Genomic DNA, 22,198 nt, shown 5'->3' with positions numbered 1-22,198 from the left:
TAATATAATTAATATTAATATTAATATTTAATATTAATATTAATAATTTTTTATATTAATATTCTTGATATTATTTTGTAATGTTCTTGATATTATTCCATTCAATATTCATCAGTCCTCCTCAAATATGGAAAGTGTTGTCTTTGAAATGTCTTTCATCATCTACCTTGCTTGTTGAGTTTTCAATTGTAAACATTTATTTCTCCAATTCAAGTTTCATTTTCATGGGCATTACAACAAATTTTAAATTTACCTATAAATTACTGCATATTGTTCAGTACGCTCGTAGGTAATGTTTCTAGTAATTAGATACATATGATAGTATGAAATGTACGTATTAACTATATAGATAATTCACCTTGTTATTACATACGAATTATTTTATATATAAATTTTTGTTTATTATTACATACAAATTATTTTATATATAATTTTTTGTTTATTATTATTAATAGTATTATTATTATTCTTATTAATATTAATATTTTTATTAATAATAATGTGCTTATTCATTATATGATTTCCTAGTCATTATTATTCTAGGGTAATGCACATAGTCATTATATGCACTAGTCAATATATACAGATTACTTCCTATGTAATTTTTTTTATATTATTATTATTATTATTAATTTTAATATTATTATTTATATTATTATAATTTTAATATTAGAATAATATCTTTTCATATTATTACCGATATTATTGCCTGTATATATTCCTAGAATATCTCTTTTATCCAAATTCCTAGAATATCTCTTTTGCCCAAATATGTTGATACTGTAATTATTAGAATAATAATAGTAACCTAGAATATATTCTTGTAAGTTGTATTAATAGGGACCAAATTGATGGAATAAAATAACGATTACAATTCTTTCATGATATAAGACTAATCGATCCATATTCTTCTTCTCTTCTTCTCGTGTAATCGCCCAATGTCGACCGACTCCCAAAGTTCGAAATCACCCGTTTTTCATCCTGCTTTCGCTGTTTCTAATATCAATAACTACATCAAAATCACCCTTGATACAGAAAACGTCCATTATGCACATTGGATGAAACTCTTTATCAACACTGCTAAGTCGTTTGTCGTGGCCGACCATATCGTGCCACCCAAAGCAGACAAGCCAAGTGCTATTGTCAAACAATGGATATATAACACCATTAGTACGAACCTTTCCCATACTATCATCACACAGGAGCCACCACCCAAGATACTTGGGACCGCCTTGCCGACATCTTTCAAGACAACCAACACTCAAGAATCGTCTTTCTCGAACAGGAATTTGCTCGTATTCATATGGACCAGTACCCTACTGTTTCGACCTACTGTCAACATTTGAAGATGCTTGCTGACAAACTTGCAAATGTTGAATCGCCGGTCAGTGACAACCGTCTAGTTCTCCAATTGGTGACGGGACTCTCAGTCGATTACTTCACCATTGCCACCCTCATTGAACAAAGTAATCCTCTTCCCTCTTTCTATAAAGCTCTTTCTATGCTTCTCTTGGAAGAAACACGTCGCTCCCGTGCTGTCACAATAGGTACTGCTCTTGTTGCATCAAAACAACCTGATCCACGTCCTATCTCTAACACTCCAGCCACATCAACTGGTGTCAACACTCGACCACCATATGGTCGTGGTAAAGGCAATAAAGGTGGGCGCTCGGGTGGCAGTCGTGGACGAGATCAGTATACTCCGCACCCTCGTGCTCCGCCTACCTCGTGGACGTGGTTGCCTTACAACCCTTGGGGTCAGGTTCCCAATTGGACACCACCGCCTTGCCCGTATCCTACAAGTTCATGGACACCACGACAACCATCAGCCGCTTCATCTTCCCCTGACACCCTTGGCCCTCGTCCTCAACAAGCGTTCGTCACTCAGTCCGCACCTGCCGAGCCCTCAACCGATATGTTTGTTCCTACGGATATTGTTGCGGCTATGCAAACGCTCTCTCTTCAACCACCAGATGACAAATGGTATATGGACACTGGGGCCACCTCTGATATGACGACTGACCATGGTATACTCTCGTCTTATTCTCACTCGAGTCTGAATAATAATATAATTGTTGGAAGTGGTCATACTATTCCAATTAAAGGTTTTGGTCACACTCTTTTACCTAACACAAACCCCCCTCTCACCCTAAATAAAGTCCTACATGCACCCAAACTTATTAAGAACCTCATCTCTGTTCGCAAATTTACAACTGATAATTTTGTTTCTATTGAATTTGACCCGTTTGGTTTTTCGGTTAAGGATCTCCATATGAAGAATCAATTGCTGAGATGCAATAGTGTGGGCGACTTATATCCTTTGCAATTCATGTGAACTTGGCAAGCATATTAAACTCCCTTTTTACACATTTATGACTCATACTTACTCTCCTTTTGACATCGTTCATAGTGACTTATGGACATCTCTAGTCCGAAGTACATGGGCCATCAATACTATAGTCTTTTCCTAGATGACTTTACAAATTTCTTATGGACATATCCTATACAAAATAAGTCTCAAGCCTTAAATATCTTTACTGAATTTCCCAAATACATTTCCACACAATTCACTAAAGCTATTAAAACCTTCCAGTGTGATAATGGAAAAGAATATGACAACCATTTGTTTCGACGTCACTTCCTAGAGCATGACATCCACTTTAGATTTTCATGTCTACACACATCCTCTCAAAATGGAAAAGCCGAACGCAAAATCAGAACCATAAACAATATCGTGCGAACTCTCCTTCTCCATGCTTCTCTACCCCCCTCCTTTTGGCACCATGCTCTTTCAATGGCCACATATCTTCACAATATACTCCCGAGCAAAGCTAACCACAATCTAACACCGACTCTCAGCCTCTATCTTCGCCACCCATCTTACACCGAACTTCGCACTTTCGGGTGCCTCTATTACCCCCATCTTCCCACTAGTCACATTCATAAGTTGGATGCCCGTTCCACACCGTGTGTATTCCTTGGCTACCCCTCACATCACCGAGGCTACAAATGCTACGACCTATCTACCAAAAAATTCTTTATCTCTCGTCATGTAACCTTTCATAAATCTATTTACCCGTTCAAAGAATTACAACCTCCATCCCTTCACTCTTACACATTCCTCGACACGCCTATTTCTCCCTACATCACCCACCACTTACACTCTAACCCAACTCCTCCCACTGCACCCACTCCCACGCCATCTACGTCTCCTATCCAACCTTCACCCCCTACACCACCATCCCCACCTACACCCCCTACACCCCCTAGCCCGCATGCATCCTCCCTCCCACCACCTACGCCTCTGCCAACCTCCCCTCAAATGCGCACCCGTGCTCAACACGGTATTTTTCGGCCCAAACCAACATTTGACCTTTCACACTCCACCACCATCTCACCAATACCCAAAAGCCCCATTATCGCCCTCCAAGACCTTAATTGGAACCAAGCCATGAACAATGAATATTCTGCTCTTGTTGCGAATAAGACATGGGTCTTGGTCCTTCGTCCCTCTAATGTTAATATTACTCATTGCATTTGGTTGTTTAAACACAAATACAGGGCAATCGAAGACTTGGAACGCTAAAAAGCACAACTAGTTGTCAATGGAAAATCTCAACAAGTTGGGGTCAATTGCAATGAAACTTTTAGTCCGGTTGTCAAACCCGCCATCATCAGGACTATTCTTAGCCTTGCTATATCCAATGATCGGTCCATCCATCAACTAGATGTGAAGAATGCTTTTCTTAATGACCATATAAGTGAAACAGTATATATGCATCAACTGTCGGGATTTCGTGACAAAGAAGAACTCGATCATGTGTGCCTTCTAAAGAAGTCCCTGTACGGACTCAAACAAGCTCCAAGAGCTTAGTATCATTCTTTCGCCACATTAGTGTCAACCATCGGATTCACTCAAAGCTTATGTGACAATTCTCTATTCATTTATAAACAGGGTACGTTCACTGTCTATCTTCTCCTATATGTCGACGATATTGTCTTGGCTTCCTCGTCCGACGATCTTCGCACCATGATTCTTTCAAAGCTTAAAAGTGAATTCTCCATGACGGATCTTGGTCCCTTAAATTATTTCTTGGGAATTGTCGTCACACACCACTCCGGTGGTCTATTTTTGTCCCAATAGAAGTATGCGACGGAGATAATAGCTCGTGCAAATATGTCATCTTGCAAATCAACTAACACGCCTGTTGATACAAAAAGTAAACTCTCGGCATCTTCCGGCCCGCTTGTGTCTGATCCTCTTCTTTATTGGAGTCTTGCAGGTGCACTTCAGTATCTTACTATTACCCGTTCTGACATCTCATATGCAGTGCAACAAATTTGTCTCTATATGCACGATCCAAGAGAGGAACATTTTGTTGCCCTCAAACGTATAATTCGATATATAAAGGGTACTCCAACTCTCGACCTTCATCTCTGTAAGTCTTCGTCTACTCAACTCATAACATATACTGATGCCGACTGGGTTGGTTGTCCGGACATCCGTCGCTCCACTTCGGGATATTGTTTATTTCTAGGGGATAATTTGATTTCGTGGTCATCAAAATGCCAACCCACTCTCTCCCGTTCCAGTGCCGAAGGTAAATACAGAGGAGTTGCAAATGTTGTTGCTGAGTCGTGTTGGATTAGGAATCTGCTACTTGAATTACATCGCTCGCTTCACAAAGCCACCATTGTTTATTGCGATAATACTAGTGCTATCTACTTGACCGGCAACCCGGTAAATCATCAACGAACTAAACACATTGAAGTGGATGTTCATTTTGTTCGCGAAAGGGTTGCAAAAGGCCAGGTCCACGTTCTTCATGTGTCGTCTCGTTCTCAATACGCTGATATTTTCACAAAAGGACTACCACGCGCGTTATTTGTTGATTTCAGGTCCAGTCTCAGCGTCCGTGAACCTCCCGCTATGACTACGGGAGAGTATTAGAATAATATCTTTCCATATTATTACCGATATTATTGTCTCCATTATAGTGTATATATTCCTAGAATATCTCTTTTACCCAAATATGTTGATACTGTAGTTATTAGAATAATAATAGTAACCTAGAATATCTTCTTGTAAATTGTATTAATAGGGACCAAATTGATGGAATAAAACAACCATTACAATTCTTTCAATTAATAGGATCATTATAATTTTTAATAATATTACTATTATCCATATTAATATTATTAATATTATTAATATTTTAATAATAATAATTATAATATGACAGTAAAATTTAACTTATAGTCTTTATCGAATATATATTTAGTTATTGGAGTCTTCAACAACATATTGTTAAGAATATTATTAAAAAAAATTAAAAAATTAATATTAAAAATAATAATGATAAAACTATTATTCCTTTCAACAATATATTATTAATACATTAAGAAAAATATTAATATTATAAAAATTATAATAAGATTAATAAAAATAATAATAGATATTACATACTGTACATTTACCTAAGTCATGTTTAATCTCATTCATATTTAACGAGTTTAATTATTAATTATTGTTGACTCAAGAGACTAATTTATACAAATATTTGTATATAAATATGTATCACAAAGTTAATTTATTCCCATATAACATGATAAAATTATGGAATCTTGCTAAATGTTCGTATAAAACTGTTGTACGCTTACTGCATTTTAAATCAAACCCTAGTAAAAGTATTAAAGAAGTATGTTATTAGCAACCCTTAAATTATAAAAAAAAAATGAATTGTGTTGATCACCTAAATTAGAGTGCGTTTCTTATATTTGACCAATTTTACATTTTCAATGAAGTTTGTAAATTGTACATGTTTGATCGGCTTTAGTGTTTAGTGAATTAAAATTTTGAAATAGTTGAGAAGTGAGTAGCTTTGGAGAATGAAATAATATAAAGTGATAAATAATTGGGTAGGTATATCACTTTAAGTGAACAGTAATGGTAGTGTAGCTACACATAAAACTGAAATCTTAGGCACCATTAACAACACTAATTAAGTTTTTAGTACACAGGGCTCAAAGAGAAACTCTTTTATTTAGTGTGAAAGGGAGAGCGTGAAAAGGGCACACATGATATGTATTATGTATTATAGATTTTAATGAGACTTCCAAAGAAACAGACATGTCTATCAAATCTGTCCTCCCATGTTGGACCGGGCTCCTCTATAATGGGCTATAACTTTCAAATCTTTTCAATTAATCAATCATCACAATTCGTGTTTGCAAATCACAATACATCTCTTTATTACTTCATTCATCATCCTCTATTTTCATTTTTTAAATCTCATTTTATTACTTTTATTCCAAATTTAAATTAATAATCAAATTTTACTTTTAAATACTTCAACTTCTAATTTTATTTTCGCAAAACAATAACCATAATTTCTAGGGTTAAATTCATTCGAGGTTTTAGAATAAATAATGAAGAGTGAATGTTAGAATGCACCGTCTACCACCTTAATAGGTGGTCCAAGTGCGCAAGAAAATTTGACCGTTGGATTAATATAATTTAGAACATATATAATTTATTGCTTCACAGTATCCTTTATAGGTGCACCACACAACCTAGATGAGATGAATCCTACGGTGGATGAAAGTGGTACATGATAGACCACTTTTTTAAGTGGTTCAGGCTAGCTTCTCCCTCGTTGAAATTGAGGTTTATATGACTCAACCGACATATCATAAATGCGGTTGTTAATGCGTTTGGATGTTTCCTCGATTTTCAGAAAATTGCTTATAATGTTTTTTTTTTTATATATAACAGCCGTATGATATTGACCACGTGGTTATTACTTATTAGCCAGAGATGATTTTTAGATTTACAATATTTGCTTGTTTAAATTTGTGTGAGAATTTGTTTTTAGATTTATTTGTTGTTGCTGATTTGATTGGAAAGAGAGAGGGTAAACATAGGATTTTTGGTCATCCTACTATGAGAATGTTTTTTCTTACATTTACCATTTTTCAGTTCAAGTATTACATTAAGTTGGCAATTGTTCAAAACAAATCCCATTATTAATTAGTATTTAATGAAGTACATTAAGGATTAGGTCTTTAAATATTAGAATTCAACTTTAACTAAAAATATATAACTGGATTTAAATATTATTTTTTTAAGTAGATTTTGTAAGATTGAATTATAGTTAAAAATTATTATTTTATGTATTATTAAAATCATTCAAAGTTTATCTTAATAAAAATTAAATATCTCATATCAACTAAAAATATTTTATAATATATAATTAGATATAAATCTTATTTTATAAATTGATTTTGTAAAATAAAATTACATTTAAAATTATTTTTTAATAAAAAACTGATATATCTAAAAGTTTAGTTTTATTTTTATCATTAATAAATAAGTATATGTCCATATGAAAGAATAAATATCACAACCACAACGCAGATGCATATTATACATACCTCAATACATCGTGAGAATCCTGACAAACTTGTGTTTCCTTTTTATCTGTTTAAAATATGTTTCATTGATATTTTTATAAACATTATATTTATATTTAGCTTTTTATTGTTTTAAAAACATATCATACGCTTTAAAAAAAATCAAACTTTGTATCTATATAAAATATTGTTGTAAATATTAAAAATAAGAATTTATATTCGATTCCATTTTTTCATGAAAATATCATTGTTATTTTATCAGTAAATTTAATCATAAATCATATTTACATAAACTAATGCAAATAATAATTTAAATATATTAAATTTTAAATTTCAAATTATTTTTTAATATCACTTCCAACTTTATAAAGAAATAACTTTTTAATTAATTATTCTTTAATTTTAATTCATACTCAATTTTTTTAAATTACATGGTCTTTTCGTAAATTATAATATTATCCAGTTGAATATTTTCATATTAATTAAATCTATTACAAACTTTTAACTGCTTCTCCTTTATTTATTATTCTCTTTCTCTTAATTCAAAGTACTCACTTTTTACTATCTTTTTCTTTTTCATTCTTTTCATGATAACTATTAAAAATACTAAATAAATAATATTAATTAATTAAAAATATAGTAAACGAAAATTTAAAAAATTTAAAAAAATAAAATTTTAAAGGAGAGACTAGAAAATACCTGAAACTTTACATAAAAAATTCACTTGTAATTATATTTTTCTGAATAACCTAGGTTAACTATAAAAAAACTTAACCTAAATTATAAATAATGCGAGTTTTAATATAATTCAACATTACTAAGGGTTAATTTTTTAAGTCTAGATTAAATTGTAGATAGATAAAATCTTTTCATGTCAACAAATATTACAAACCTTTTAACTGTCATTTTGATCTTAAAATACTTTCTATAAGATTAAATTATGAGTTATTTTCTCTCTTATTTTCAATATATGTATGTAGTGATCAAAGGTATAATTATCTTTTTATCCCTATATTTAGGATTAATATTCAATTTACTACCGTGGATATTAAAAAATTCAATTTAATTTTAATATTTTTTAAAAATGTATTTAAGTTGGTCACTTATGGTAACTTTAGACTAACATCGTTAAGTGCTCCTGACATGGCACATATAAGTGCAAACATAGATTGTGATTTGTTGTACATGTAGGTCTTCTTCTCCTCAATTCTCCTTCACCCCCACCGCCTCCCCCACGTGCTTCCCTCCCCAATTCGCCTTCGCGTTTCGCTTCCTCACATTCGTGAAGAACCCTCGCAACATCTCTGTCATCTACCTCTCTCACCTTCGATGTCCAAGAGGCTTTGGTGCTTAGCAATCGGAAAATGTCCAAGGAACTCTTCACCACAAATGACCTTTCCGTTTCATCACGTCCTAAACTCGTTGTCATGGAAGTCATGTCCTACAACCAAGCCTTCATAGGATTGGCACCATACTGACCCTATTGGCGAGAGCTTCTAAAGACTGTGACTTCTGAGTTTCTCTCCAACCGCATAATAGCGCTGCCACATTCGTTTCTTAAAGGTTCAAACCTCAATCAAAGAGCTATGCAATTTATGTTATACTAGAAGTGTAAACAACAATAATAAAAAGGAGAATGAATCTAGTTATTGTGTTGCTACTTTGGTGGACATGAAAGAGTGGTTTGCATTTTTGACTTTCAACATTATAGTGATGATGGTGGTGGGGAAGAGGTACATTGTTATGGTGCATGTGGAGGGAATGGAGAAGGCAAAAAGGTTTATGAAGAATTTAGGGGAGTTCATGAATTTGATGGGGACTTTCACTGTGGCTGACGGGGTTCCTTGCTTGAGGTGGTTGGATTTGGGGGGGCTATGAGAAGGCCATGAAAGCAACCACTGAGGAAATGGACAAGCTATTGAGTGAGTGGTTGGAGGAGCACCGTGAAAAGAAGGGTTTGGGTGGAAAGGTAAAGGGTGATGGAGACTTCATGGATGTGATGATTTTCGTGCTTAATGGGGCTCAAATGGATGGGTTTGATGCTGATACAATATGCGAAGCAACTACCCTGGTTAGTAGTACAATATATTTAAGTACTTGTGATGATTAAATATTAATGACATCCTGGGAAAAATAAAAATTAGGACAAAGAAGAAAATTCTATTATATGAAATATTGAATATACATATATAGTATTCCACTTTATTTCTTTGTTTTTAAGGAGAGGATTCTTTTGATCAAACTTGAACATATTTGCAAGAATTGATTTTGGATGGAATTGATACAATTGTTGTTACTCTTACATGGGCATTAAGTTTGCTGATAGACATATGATAGTTTTAGAAATGTATCCAAGGAGAAGAAATAAAGAAAATGTAGGAAAATAATATTAGTTTCATAGTGACTCCATTAGCTTAGAAAAAAAAAAGAAATAAAGAAAATGTAAAACAAAAGGGGACTCTCCCAAAATACAAATGATTATTTGTGGCTTCTCCTCTCCTCCATTTCTCTATTTAATCCCTTTAGGTTGGAGAGGGTAAGGTGGGTGAGGTTCCAAAGGTGGGAGAGGTAGACGACGAAGATGTTGCAAAGGCTCTTAATGGAGGTGAGGAAGCGAAACATGGAGGTGAGTTGGAGAGGGAAACACGTGGGGAAGGCAGTGGGGTGAATGGGCAGTTAAGGAGAAAGAGACCTACGTGTACAACAAACCCCAATCCATGTTTGCACTTATCTGTGCCACGTCAGAAACACTTAATGTTGTTAGTCCAAAGTTAACAAAAGGGGTCAACTTAAATACATTTTAAAAAACGTTAGGACCAAATTAAAGTTTTTAATAACCATTGTAGTAAATTGAATATAGGCCCTAAATATAGGGACCAAAAGGTAATTATACATAAAATTATCTACAACTGGCTCAATTTATGACTCACAAAGGAGGGAAGTGAAATTATTATGAATGAGATTGCCAACTAGTGTTGTCCTCTATTTGGCTTTGAATCACTGTGAGGCGTTCCTGGATGTTGTTTTAGACCTCTTCTAGGTCTTTTGATGGTGGTTTGGGAGGCATGAGAAAGGAATGAAAGCACCAATTTGTTAGACTTTTGCTACTGCTAATACTAAGCCTAGGGTTAGCAAAAACTTCTCTACCTTCATTTCATACTACTAGTCCCTTTTAAAGGTCATAAGAGAGTCGTGGGCCTTACAAATTTTAAAGACAAAAACATCATAAATTGTAAACAAAAACATAACTATAGAAGACATAAATTGCTCCAAGGGCCTATCCTATTATAAAATCTTTCATCCAAATGGGTTGTTTCTTTAGCCTTGTGTTTGTGTAGGGACGAACTCTAACAATGTTATTCTTGGGACTTTGTTTTTCTTTCTATTTGACATTTATTTGGAGACATTCTCACCATTGGATTCACAAATAAAAAAACAACAATGAAAATATAAATTATATTATAAGTTTTTTATATACAAATAAATGTTCATCTTGAGCACCGTTAAGCTTGAAATATCAAATTAATTACATATAAAATTAATTTATTATGTATATAAATAAAATAAAAAGTCAAGTTAATGTGTATAAATAAAATAGAATAATTTGCATGTTGAGTTTATAAAGATGAGTTGGACTTAAATTTATTTTCTAATATGATATCAAAGTTTATCTTAGTTAGATTTATTGGACATATTGTGTTATCCACTATTGTGTCATTATTGGGTCACTCTCAAATATTTAGTCTCTCTCAGGATATGTTTATGCTTTTATATATAAGAGGATGTGTTGGAAATCATATTGACTAGCGATAAGGCCAATCTATAGTATATATGTGGGAACAATCCTCACCTTACAATCCAGTTAATTGAGGATAAGTTAGACTTAAACTTACTTCTTAATAATTAACTTCGCATATTTTTTTTATATATATTATACTAAAAATAAGATAAAATCTTTAAAATAGTTAAGATAAAATATTGTTTATTAAGAATACAAGTAATAAACAATAGATAATCTATTTAAATTTAACAATAATAGACGTTTTCTAATAGATGGTCTTTTATAAAAACATTACAAATTTTCACCTTGACTTCAAATCAGGGAAGAACTTTTGTAACATCAACCTTCATAATTAAACTAAATTAATTTGCTTCAAGCAATATCTAAATCTTTACAATATTCTCCTATGAAGTTATCTTCATAATCCTAACTTTCTCAAATTCAACAATGCCTCTAATAAAGTGTAGTTTAACATTAATGTATTCAACTAAAATATATGTCATTTTGACACAATATTGCTCAAATTCCATCACTCCTAACATCCCTTTCAACCATAGAGTCTTCTTCAATCCTTTTGTGAGCATAATGTAATCTACTTGAGTAGTAGATAAAATAGCCACTAATGCAAGATAACTTTCCAACAAACTTGTAGTTCTACACAACATGAAAACATATCCAAAAATAAACTTTCTATCCTAGTCCCTACATAGTTTGCATCTATCAAACCCTTCAATAGCTTTATCGGTATTGCAACATTAACTTAAAATTGTCTCAGTGAGAACGTGTAGGATCCACCATGAATATGTTAACCACACTAATAAGACGTACCATGTATGGTATGTTATACACTATCATGTTCATGATGTTCTCTACTTTATTAACATTAGCATATAAAATAGAATGCATCTCTTTCCATTCTTCTTCAAAATAGGAGTCTGGGTAACCGAGAGCTTCGTGTGATAATCCAAATGTATATCTACAGGTTTGGGTTCATGCATTATAAACCCCTCAACAAACTTTTTTAAGTAACCTTGCTGAGATAGACACAATACCTCAATCATTTGATCATCTTGTATATCCATCTCATGTATTTGCCTCACATGATTAAGATTTTTTTTATCTCAAACTCGAATCTTAATCTTCCTTTGAGTTCATTTATCTTTTCTTTACTAGCTAGCTATAAGGACATAATCTATATACAAAGTAATAACAACACATTTCTTTCTTCTCTTTTCAAGATGTAGATGCAAATATCATAATTGCAGCCATAAAATTTTGTTTTCCCTGGGAAATAATCAAACCTCTTGTACTACTATATCATGACCTTTATTTCAAGACATACATTAATTTTAGCAAAAAATGCATTTGTTCTTGATCTTTAATAAATCCCTCAAGTTCATGCATATAAATGATCTTCTCAAAGTGTCCGTACAAAAAAAATTGTATTGATGTCTAATTGTTCTAACACTAGATTATGAAAATTAACAATTAACATCGATACCTTTATCGAATAGTGTTTTACCACATGTGAGAAAATTTCTTCATAGTATATTCCCTCTAGTTATGTAAAATATTTTGAGGAGTCTCACCTTGAATCTTTCTTTCTCCACATATGATATTTTTTTTTCTTGAATACTCTCCTTGATCCAACTACACTACAAAAAAAATTACTTTTAGCGACCACCAAATTCGGTCGCTAAAATCACTATAATCGGTCGCTAATCATACCTGCGACCGAAACAGTCACCAAATAAAGATGGAAGCGAAAACCCTGGTCGCAAAGCCGTTAGCGACCGAATTATAAAGTGGTCACTAATTTGCAACCGACATTTCGGTGGCTAAATCGGTCGCAGGAAATTTGGTCACCAAAATTTAGAAACTAAATTAGCCACCAAAAATTCGGTTGCCAAATTTGTCGCAGATAAATTTAGTCACCAAAATTTGAAAACCAAATTAGCAACCGAAATTTCGGTGACTAAATCGGTCGCAGAAAATTTGGTCACAGAAATTCAAAACCCAAATTAGCTACCCAAATTTCGGTGGCTAAATCGGTGGCTGAATTAGAAGGTGATAGCGACCACCATTTTCGGTCGCTAAAAAGAAATCTTTTGGTGACTATTTTGGTGGCTAAATGGAGACTTCTACAGCGACAGATTTGATTTCGGTGGCTAAATAGCCACCAAATCAATTTTCGGTGGCTATTTTTATTTGTATTATTAATACCTATTTAAAATGGGATTTTGACCATTTTATAAAAATATTCAGACCTGCATATAGAGATACTCAAAATTCAATCAAACTAAATTGTAATGAACTTCAAATACATAGTTTAAGAAGAAGTAGTGCTCAAATTAAAGGTAAATCATACTACACAACTAAAACTGTTGAAAACTAGTTAAAAGAGTCAAATCTATGATATAATTCAACATATAACTAATCTTCTTCTGAACTGTCATCTCTACTCTGGTCTCCTTTATGATGTCCACTGGTAGTAGGATCTGAAGAGCCTGATGCGGGATTATTCATTTGAATGTGTTGTAGGATGAGTTGCATTTTCTCATCTTGTTTGCGCATGCGTTCACTTTGCTCTTCATGAGTTTTCATCAATAGCTCCATCTTTTCTTCAAGTGTCCGCTCCTTGACACGTTTTGTCATAAGTTCATCATTTAGCTTTTGAATAATCTCACGCATTTCTTCTATTTGATGGACTACTGGAGCTTGACTTGCAGCAGAGTGAGCACTTGTTGAACTATTAAACCTTTTGCTCAATACACCAAGACCATAGACATTCCCTTTTTTATTTCCACTTCCAACAACATCGATGTATATTTCATTGTCATCAATAGAGGCAACATGAGAATTTTGCGAAGATGCGCTTTCAAGCATTTGCTGTTGTTGGGCTTCTTCTCGACGTTTCTTATATTTCTCCTGAAAATGAAGTCAAATTGATTATTGCGAAGAAAACATATAGTAAAAATTAAACCATAACAAATTTTAAACATACCGCAAGGTCGCGAGTCTTGTCATTGACCCATTGTCCAGTCTTCAATTTCTTTGTTCTTTCTACAACCTCCCAAGCAGTTGGTTGTCGTTCAAGCTCTTTAGTCTACATAAATTCAATAAAAAAGATATCATAGATTGTATTTAAATTAAATATAGAAAGAGAAGAAATATAATAATATTACCATTTTCTCAAAGTGAGCTGCGGTAGATATGGAACCACCACAGTAGGCTGAGGCTCCCTTCTCAACAGCCCGATTCGCCTTGGCAATAGCACTCTTGTTCTGGAATTCTGTAGAACTCCAATGCTGGTCCAAGGTTGCTCGAACAAGTTGTGGAATCCAGGTCCCCTTATCTTGACCATGCCTAACTTTACTCATAGCATTTTTAAAGATACGGGAGGCTTTTGTATCAAAAATGGATCTAATGAGTTGCTCTTGTTCCATATCCCACCTATACTCTTTCTGCATGTAAAATAAATTAGAAAAAAAACATTGTAGAAAAATAAAATATCATTTTAAATGTAATCATAACTCAAATTACCTTGAACTCTCCAAACCATCTATCTCTAAGTTCAAGACGAACCTTCTTCCAAGTGGGACTGGGTTCATCATATTTTTGCTTGATGATTCGTGAGATTACATTGGAAGGTCCATTTGCAGGTGAAAAACTATGTTTAAAATATATTGTCAAAATGATATATGAAAATTAGATCATATTTACGAATTACAATTAGATTAAAATATACTTACTCTCCTCTTTCTGCATGAAGCCAGGGTCTTTGATCAACTACATTGCCAGACTCATTGTCAGGTGTAAGAGAGTCTTGTATCGGTGAAGGTTGATTCATAGTTGGCTCTGTAGAAAAGGTAGTAGGATTTGATTCTCCTACATGATGTTCAATATCTTGTCCGTGAAGTGTAGGAAGTGGGGCGACTCCTTCATAAATAGGATGTGTAGACTCCATAGTTGTTGGAAGAACAAACGAAGGGGGAATGTTGGTATTGGGTAAAGATATATCATCAACACGAACACCTCGACCACCACGATTAGGTGGTCTACGACCACCACCTCTACCCCTTGGTGTCATCTGCAAGTAAAAAATATTACATATATAAGATGTAATTAATACAAAGTGGATCAATCAATTTTGAATAAACAAATAAAGTAATCATGATCAAAAGACTCAAACCTGATTGTGTTTTCTACAACCAAATATGTCAACCAAATATGTCAGTCATCTTCCCTGTTATTCACTACAATTATGGGAAACCACAATAAAATTAATGTTAAACATAATTTGGACAAGGTATACAATCACTTTTAATGCATGAATTACCGAAGAGGTATCTGTGTCACTGAAATCACTCTCAATGTTATCCTCACTTGAAATGTATTCCTCCTCGTATTGTTCATCTATGTTTGTTTCATTTAGTAATTGTATATCTACTTCTTCTCGCCCCCCATCAACATCAGCAAGAGAATCATGAATGAATTCTGGATCAACATGTAGCACTACTTCAAGTTGTAGAAGCTCATCATCTTGGTATGGAGTGTCATGCTCAACCTCACTTACTGTGTTATCAATGATTCTAATACGAGCTTTTGTTTTAATTACTCCCAACCAACCTTGATGTCCCTCTGGATATTTGGTGTAATAAACTTGCTCTGCCTGTTGGGCAAATATGAATGGATCATATGCTTTATTATATCTCCGTGATTCTTTTACTTGAACGATCCCATAGTTCTTATCTACTTTGGTTCCTATATTAGGAGTATTATCAAACCATTCACACTGGAAGAGAACTACATTCATTATTGGAAAGCCAGTATACTCCAATTGAATAATATTAGACAATATTCCATAAAAATCTGACTCTGATTGACCATTGGTTCCTCGTACATAAACACCATAGTTAGTGGAATTCATGCCTTCACTCCAAAGAACAGTGTGAAATTTGTATCCATTGATAACATAGATAGACCATGATTGAACTTTTCTCTTAGGACCCCATGCTAAGTTAACCAATAATGGATCTTCAATATTATTTTCTGGATTTAGAACCTAAACAAAAGATTATAAATTACACAATGTTTATCTAAAAGTAAAATTTGTATAAAAGGCAAATTAAAAACATACATATTGTTTGAACCATGTAGCAAAATAGGATGAAATGTATTGGCCAATTTGAGCTTCTGAAGCAGTAGGACTAATCTCTCTTAAATATTCAACATAAATACTGCAACAAAGAAATTGATTATTCAAACCTCATGCAACATAATTAACTTTCTTTTCAAATGAGTGAACATTGTCTTACTCAAAGTATGGTTGAACCTCTTCACAGTTTTGAAGAACATACAATTGGGCAGCATCAAAGTCTTTTTGATTTAGATAATATGTCATGCATTTTCCGATTTCTCTTCCTGGATAATTGAAAATTGAAATAGGAGGAGCACGTGAAGAACCCTCGCCTACTTCAAGATTACGAGGGATCCTAGTCCTTCTTGTTTCAACATGATCAGGATAATAAAATGAGGCAAATGTAGATGTTTCCTCCACCAAGTAAGCTTCACAAATAGAGCCTTCCACCCTCGCTTTATTTTTTACTTTTTTTTTAGGGAGTGTAAGAACCTAAAAATGAATATGGATGTACATAATTTTAAATATTAAATAAATAAACAACAAATATTATAATAGTGATTAGTAATTTTATACCTCTCAAATGGATACATCCAACGATATTGGACTGGACCACCAACTTTTGCCTCGTAAGGTAGATGAATTGGAAGATGTTCCATGGAATCAAAGAAGCTTGGTGGAAATATTTGTTCCAATTTACACAATAACACAGGAATATTTTCTTCCATAACTCTTAGGTGTTCAACATTTAGTGTTGTCGAACTTAATTCTCTGAAGAAAAGACTAAGTTCAATAAGAACTTTCCAGATTGATTTTGGTAATGCGTCAAATGCAATTGGAAGCAAACGTTGCATGAACACATGACAATCATGACTTTTCATGCCATGTAACTTGCCTTGATTAAGGTCAACACATCTACCCAAATTGGAAGCATATCCATCTGGAAGCTTCAGTTCTTTAACCCATTTACAAATAAAGACTCTTTGGGATTTCGTAAATGTATATGCTGCTTTTGGTTTGATAAGTTTCCCACCACCAATGTCTTTCAACTCTAGCTCTTTTCGATTGCATATCTGTGCTACATCCAATCGAGCCTTGTTTGTGTCCTTAGTTTTTCCTTTGATATCCATCACAGTGTCAAACACATTCATAAACACATTTCTCTGTGTGTGCATAACATCAATATTGTGACGTAAAAGTTGAGTTTTCCAATATGACAACCTCCAAAATATACTTTGTTTCTTCCAATTATGTTTAATACCATATTCAGGAATATTTGGTTGTTCTTGTAATTCAGTGCAAACTGGTAAGTGTGCAACCCTATTCCAAATGTCAAGACTAGACAAACGTGGAGGAGGGGGATCAGTCTCAACAAACTTCTTCTTGAATGCCTTTTTATTCTTCCTAAATTGATGATCAGGTGAAAGAAATTGACGATGACAGTCAAAAAAGGATATCTTGTGGCTATGACTAAGATAAAAAGCCTTTGTTCTTTCCATGCATATAGGGCAAGAAAGTCTACCAGAAGTCATCCAACCCGATAACATGCCGTAAGCTGGAAAGTCATTAATTGTCCACATCAAAGCAGCTTTCATCATAAAATTTTGCCTTAGTGACACGTCATAAGTCAATATCCCTTCAGCCCACAAGGTGCATAAGTCATCTATAAGTGGTTGCAAGAACACATCAATCTTATGCTTTGGATTTGAAGGACCTGGAACTAAGATTGTCAAAAACATAAACTCTCTCTTCATGCACATGGAAGGCGGAAGGTTGTATGGGGTCAGGATAACTGGCCAACAAGAATAACTTTTTCCATATTGACCAAAAGGATTAAACCCATCTGCACATAAACCTAATCTGACATTTCTTGGGTCTTGACTAAAATCTGGATGCATTCTATCAAAATGCTTCCAAGCTTCTCCATCAGATGGATGAGAAAGTCTACCAGAAGTCATCCAACCCGATAACATGCCGTAAGCTGGAAAGTCATTAATTGTCCACATCAAAGCAGCTTTCATCATAAAATTTTGCCTTAGTGACACGTCATAAGTCAATATCCCTTCAGCCCACAAGGTGCATAAGTCATCTATAAGTGGTTGCAAGAACACATCAATCTTATGCTTTGGATTTGAAGGACCTGGAACTAAGATTGTCAAAAACATAAACTCTCTCTTCATGCACATGGAAGGCGGAAGGTTGTATGGGGTTAGGATAACTGGCCAACAAGAATAACTTTTTCCATATTGACCAAAAGGATTAAACCCATCTGCACATAAACCTAATCTGACATTTCTTGGGTCTTGACTAAAATCTGGATGCATTCTATCAAAATGCTTCCAAGCTTCTCCATCAGATGGATGAGACAAAATAGACGGGTCCCTTTGATTCTCACTATGCCATCTCATGTGAGGTGCAGTTGCCATTGAAGAGTATAACCTTCTAAGTCTAGGAATGATGGGAAAGTACCACATTTTCTTAATAGCAATTTTCTTTTCAATTCCCCTCCTAGTGACTGTCTTATATCGCTCCATTCCACAAATAAAGCAATTAGTTATACTTTTATGACAATGTTCCCTATAATACAACATGCATCCTTTTGGACAACAATCAATTTTCGTACAACCCAAACCCAATTTTTCCACTGACTTCTTAGCTTGGAAAAAATTATTAACCATTCGATGATCTTTGGGCATAGTCTCCCCCATAAGTTGGACCATTCTATTGAAACATCCTTCAGACATATTATAATCAGATTTCAAGCTTAGAGCTTCCAAAGAAGCTGACAATTCTGAGTGATTCTCGCATCCTTCCCACAAGGGTGCTTGTGCAGCAGCAAGCATGTTAAAAAAATTTCGAGTTTCAAGATCAGGATTTTCCTCCATGTACTCAGATTCAATAACACTCTCTGGTTGCATGCAATGTGCATTTGAGGGTCCCACATGATCCATTATCATTTGATGGAAATGACCTAATTCTTCTCTTTGTTCACAAGTTCCATAACATGAACTGGAAACATCCACTGGGGGGGGATTGTGGCAATTCTTCACCGTGATTTGTCCACCAATAATAATTAGGCATGAATCCCTCTTGATAAAGATCCCACCCAACTTTATCAACATACTTGAAAACTTTACAACTACATTTAATACAAGGACATCTTAACATTTCACCTTGTTCTTGAAACTTTTCTTGACTAATAACATGTTGTAGGAACTCATACACTCCTTCTCTAAATTCCTCTGTCAGATGTTTGTTTTTGTCCAATCTTTTATACATCCACTTTCTACCTTCGGGGATTTCCATTAATGCAATCTGACTACAACAAATTCTTAATGTATACACTTGTTTTAGGAGAGAGAAAACAGGACACTGAATGGAGAAAGTAAAAAATGGATGCAAATATGAAAGTATTGGGTTGACAGGAAGAGAAGCATACCTTTGTTGGTTCACTTTGTGACTGATCTTCGGAGGAGGTTCTATTATTTATATAGAGCTGCTGCTATATATATTTTTCCTGTAGACAAGAGAGATGAAGAATGTCATATTGAATAAAAAGATCATTTAAATAAGTAAAACTAGCTTCAGCCTAATAATAAAGGTTTAGTCACCATCATGGAAAACTAATACAAAGTGAGATATAATCAACCATTGATTAGCCATATTGCCAACAGTTTCATCCCGATATCATACAAAAGAATAAGAAAGAAGAAACTACAAACTAAGGAAATGAATGTAGAGGCAAGTTTAGAACACAGGGAAAAATCTTTCACCTTTTATTTTTTAAAGTTCAACCATTAATTTGGTTTAGAACACAGGGAAATGAATATTATAGAATAGAACATTCGAAAAAAAGATGAATGAGGCTGAAGAAACACTGTAATTAGTCATATTGATGGCCCTATAAATAAAAAGAAGTTATATGGTTGTTAGTGGGATAGGATTTAACGCTAGCGAAACAGAGAAGCATAAACATGTTGTGCGCAGAAAAGGAGCAAAGGAATAGGAATAAACCGTGCATTCACTATGCAAGTAAAAGTGGGATTTTCGTAGATCTTCACTTACTGTTCATTATGAAAGGTTTCTCTTTAGGACAAGGAAGGGTCAAGTGTGGAATGATAGGGCACTTAATTATCAAATCATCAAATAAATACTCCAACAACTTCCTCAAACCAGACATGTTGCCCCTTAATTGCTATATATTAACTCATTTCTCTAACACTATAAAGTCAATAGTATTTTATAAAAGAAATATCATAACAGGTAAAATATAAATATAAAAAGTATTGTTAATTAGATTAAAGTAAACTTATAATGATAAATACACTGAGTATAACACTTTAGTAGGAAAGACGTAACATTGATCACACAATATACTAGAAAAAATTGACATTAATGAACCATCAACTGTTTATATAATCACATTATTTCCAACTCAAAATATAATTTTTTTAATATATAATAATGTTTAACTTTCTCACTTAACGTGACTTACTAATATATAGATAAACATCATCCACATATTTCCGACATAGTGCATGACAATGAAATGTAGTCGTGAGTTTTGATTAAAATAAAATTCATGAGTGGAACATATCCATGCTGCAGCCAACGTAAGCATGATCCAATAAGTATATATTATCCCTTCTGCACGTTTTAAAGACACAACAATGAGCTTAGACTGTTCAGAGATATAATAATGATATTTTAAAGTGATTAATTACTAAATGATAATTCAGTTTTTCTGTTTGATTTAAGATTTTTTCCCAAATATTGATTTCTATAGGGAAATTAAGACAAGCCATTAAATAAAATAAAAAATGACATTTTAATCCATAATATTTCCAACTTTTCTGTTACTTCAACATTTAAACTTTTATTTGTGAGACCTTAGAAAATTGGGTTTTAAGCTTGTTTTAAACAATTTTTTATAAATAATATGACTCCACTACAGAAGGCTACAAAGGAAACAAAGGGCATGATTATAGGCCACAAAAAAGAGCACTGGAGCACTAAGTACTCTTTACAACTGTTGGAACTGGATGCTTCTGGAAATAGACACATCTAGAAGTTGATGCAGCTGGAGATTTGACACAGCTAATATTGGAGAGATAGTGGTCAACCTGTGACTGGATTAAATTGGGGCTAAACTCTAATTGCTGGGAAGGCCCAAGCTAGACAACTTTAACCTTTCTACTCCTCAATGTAATGACAGAAAAAATGAAGCCCAGAAAAGGAGCCAAACGGCCATATCACACATGTAGGGGAATAACAGAGAACTTGACAGAAACAAGCTTCAAATGCACACTAGAAAGCTTGAAAAAGATTCAAGCTGCAGACTATTAACCTAAGGTTTCACTACCAAACTCACAAATCGCAGAAGCAACTGGCTTTCAAAAAATTTCAACAATGACTATCACTATATCACCAAATTTCAGTTTCCTCACATAACACACTAGATTGGTAGAAGGCAAGCTAATCCATTTGGGGAACAAAACTATCAAACATAGAAAAGAGTTAACAAAACTGAGAGGAGAAATATCCTCTGTTCGTACCTCTGCCTCCGCTCACCTCCGTCTCCGCTCACCTCCGCCTCCGCTAACCTCCGCCTCCGCTCACCTTCGCCTCCGCTCACCTCCGCCTCCGCTCACCTCCGCCTCCGACCACCTTGAAGCTTCCTCCCCACCTTTGCTTACACCATGGACCAATTTTGAGTATTTGGTGCCCTAAGCATCTGCAACTTCAAAATAACTTTGAAACTTAAAAAAAACAAATCTCCAATTTTATCTAATTATCACATTCTTTTTTACTCCTCTTCATAAATAATATTAAAAAATATAAAATTAAAAAATAACTATTAAATA

General features: G+C 33.9%; 1 protein-coding gene and 2 pseudogenes across 1 annotated transcript; 1 reads left to right on the top strand and 2 right to left on the bottom strand.

The window, feature by feature from the left end:
• Positions 1 to 938: 938 nt before the first annotated feature.
• LOC150025797 (uncharacterized) lies at positions 939 to 2,335 on the top strand (annotated as a pseudogene).
• Positions 2,336 to 13,472: 11,137 nt separating this feature from the next.
• On the bottom strand, positions 13,473 to 14,648 carry LOC137805891 (uncharacterized). Its single transcript, XM_068605778.2, has 3 exons — positions 14,380 to 14,648; positions 14,199 to 14,300; positions 13,473 to 14,122 (listed from the first exon to the last, which is right to left on the bottom strand). Exons 1-3 carry the CDS (start codon positions 14,638 to 14,640, stop codon positions 13,628 to 13,630), a joined length of 858 nt encoding a protein of 285 aa, XP_068461879.2. The 5' UTR covers positions 14,641 to 14,648; the 3' UTR covers positions 13,473 to 13,627.
• A 626-nt stretch (positions 14,649 to 15,274) lies between these two features.
• On the bottom strand, positions 15,275 to 21,963 carry LOC137805581 (uncharacterized; annotated as a pseudogene).
• Positions 21,964 to 22,198: the final 235 nt, after the last annotated feature.

This window comes from Phaseolus vulgaris, chromosome 7 (assembly GCF_051622355.1).
Source record: "Phaseolus vulgaris cultivar YP4 chromosome 7, ASM5162235v1, whole genome shotgun sequence".
Taxonomy (NCBI): domain Eukaryota; kingdom Viridiplantae; phylum Streptophyta; class Magnoliopsida; order Fabales; family Fabaceae; genus Phaseolus; species Phaseolus vulgaris.
Note: the sequence above shows the minus strand (reverse complement) of the source record. Positions and strands in the feature narration are given on the sequence as shown.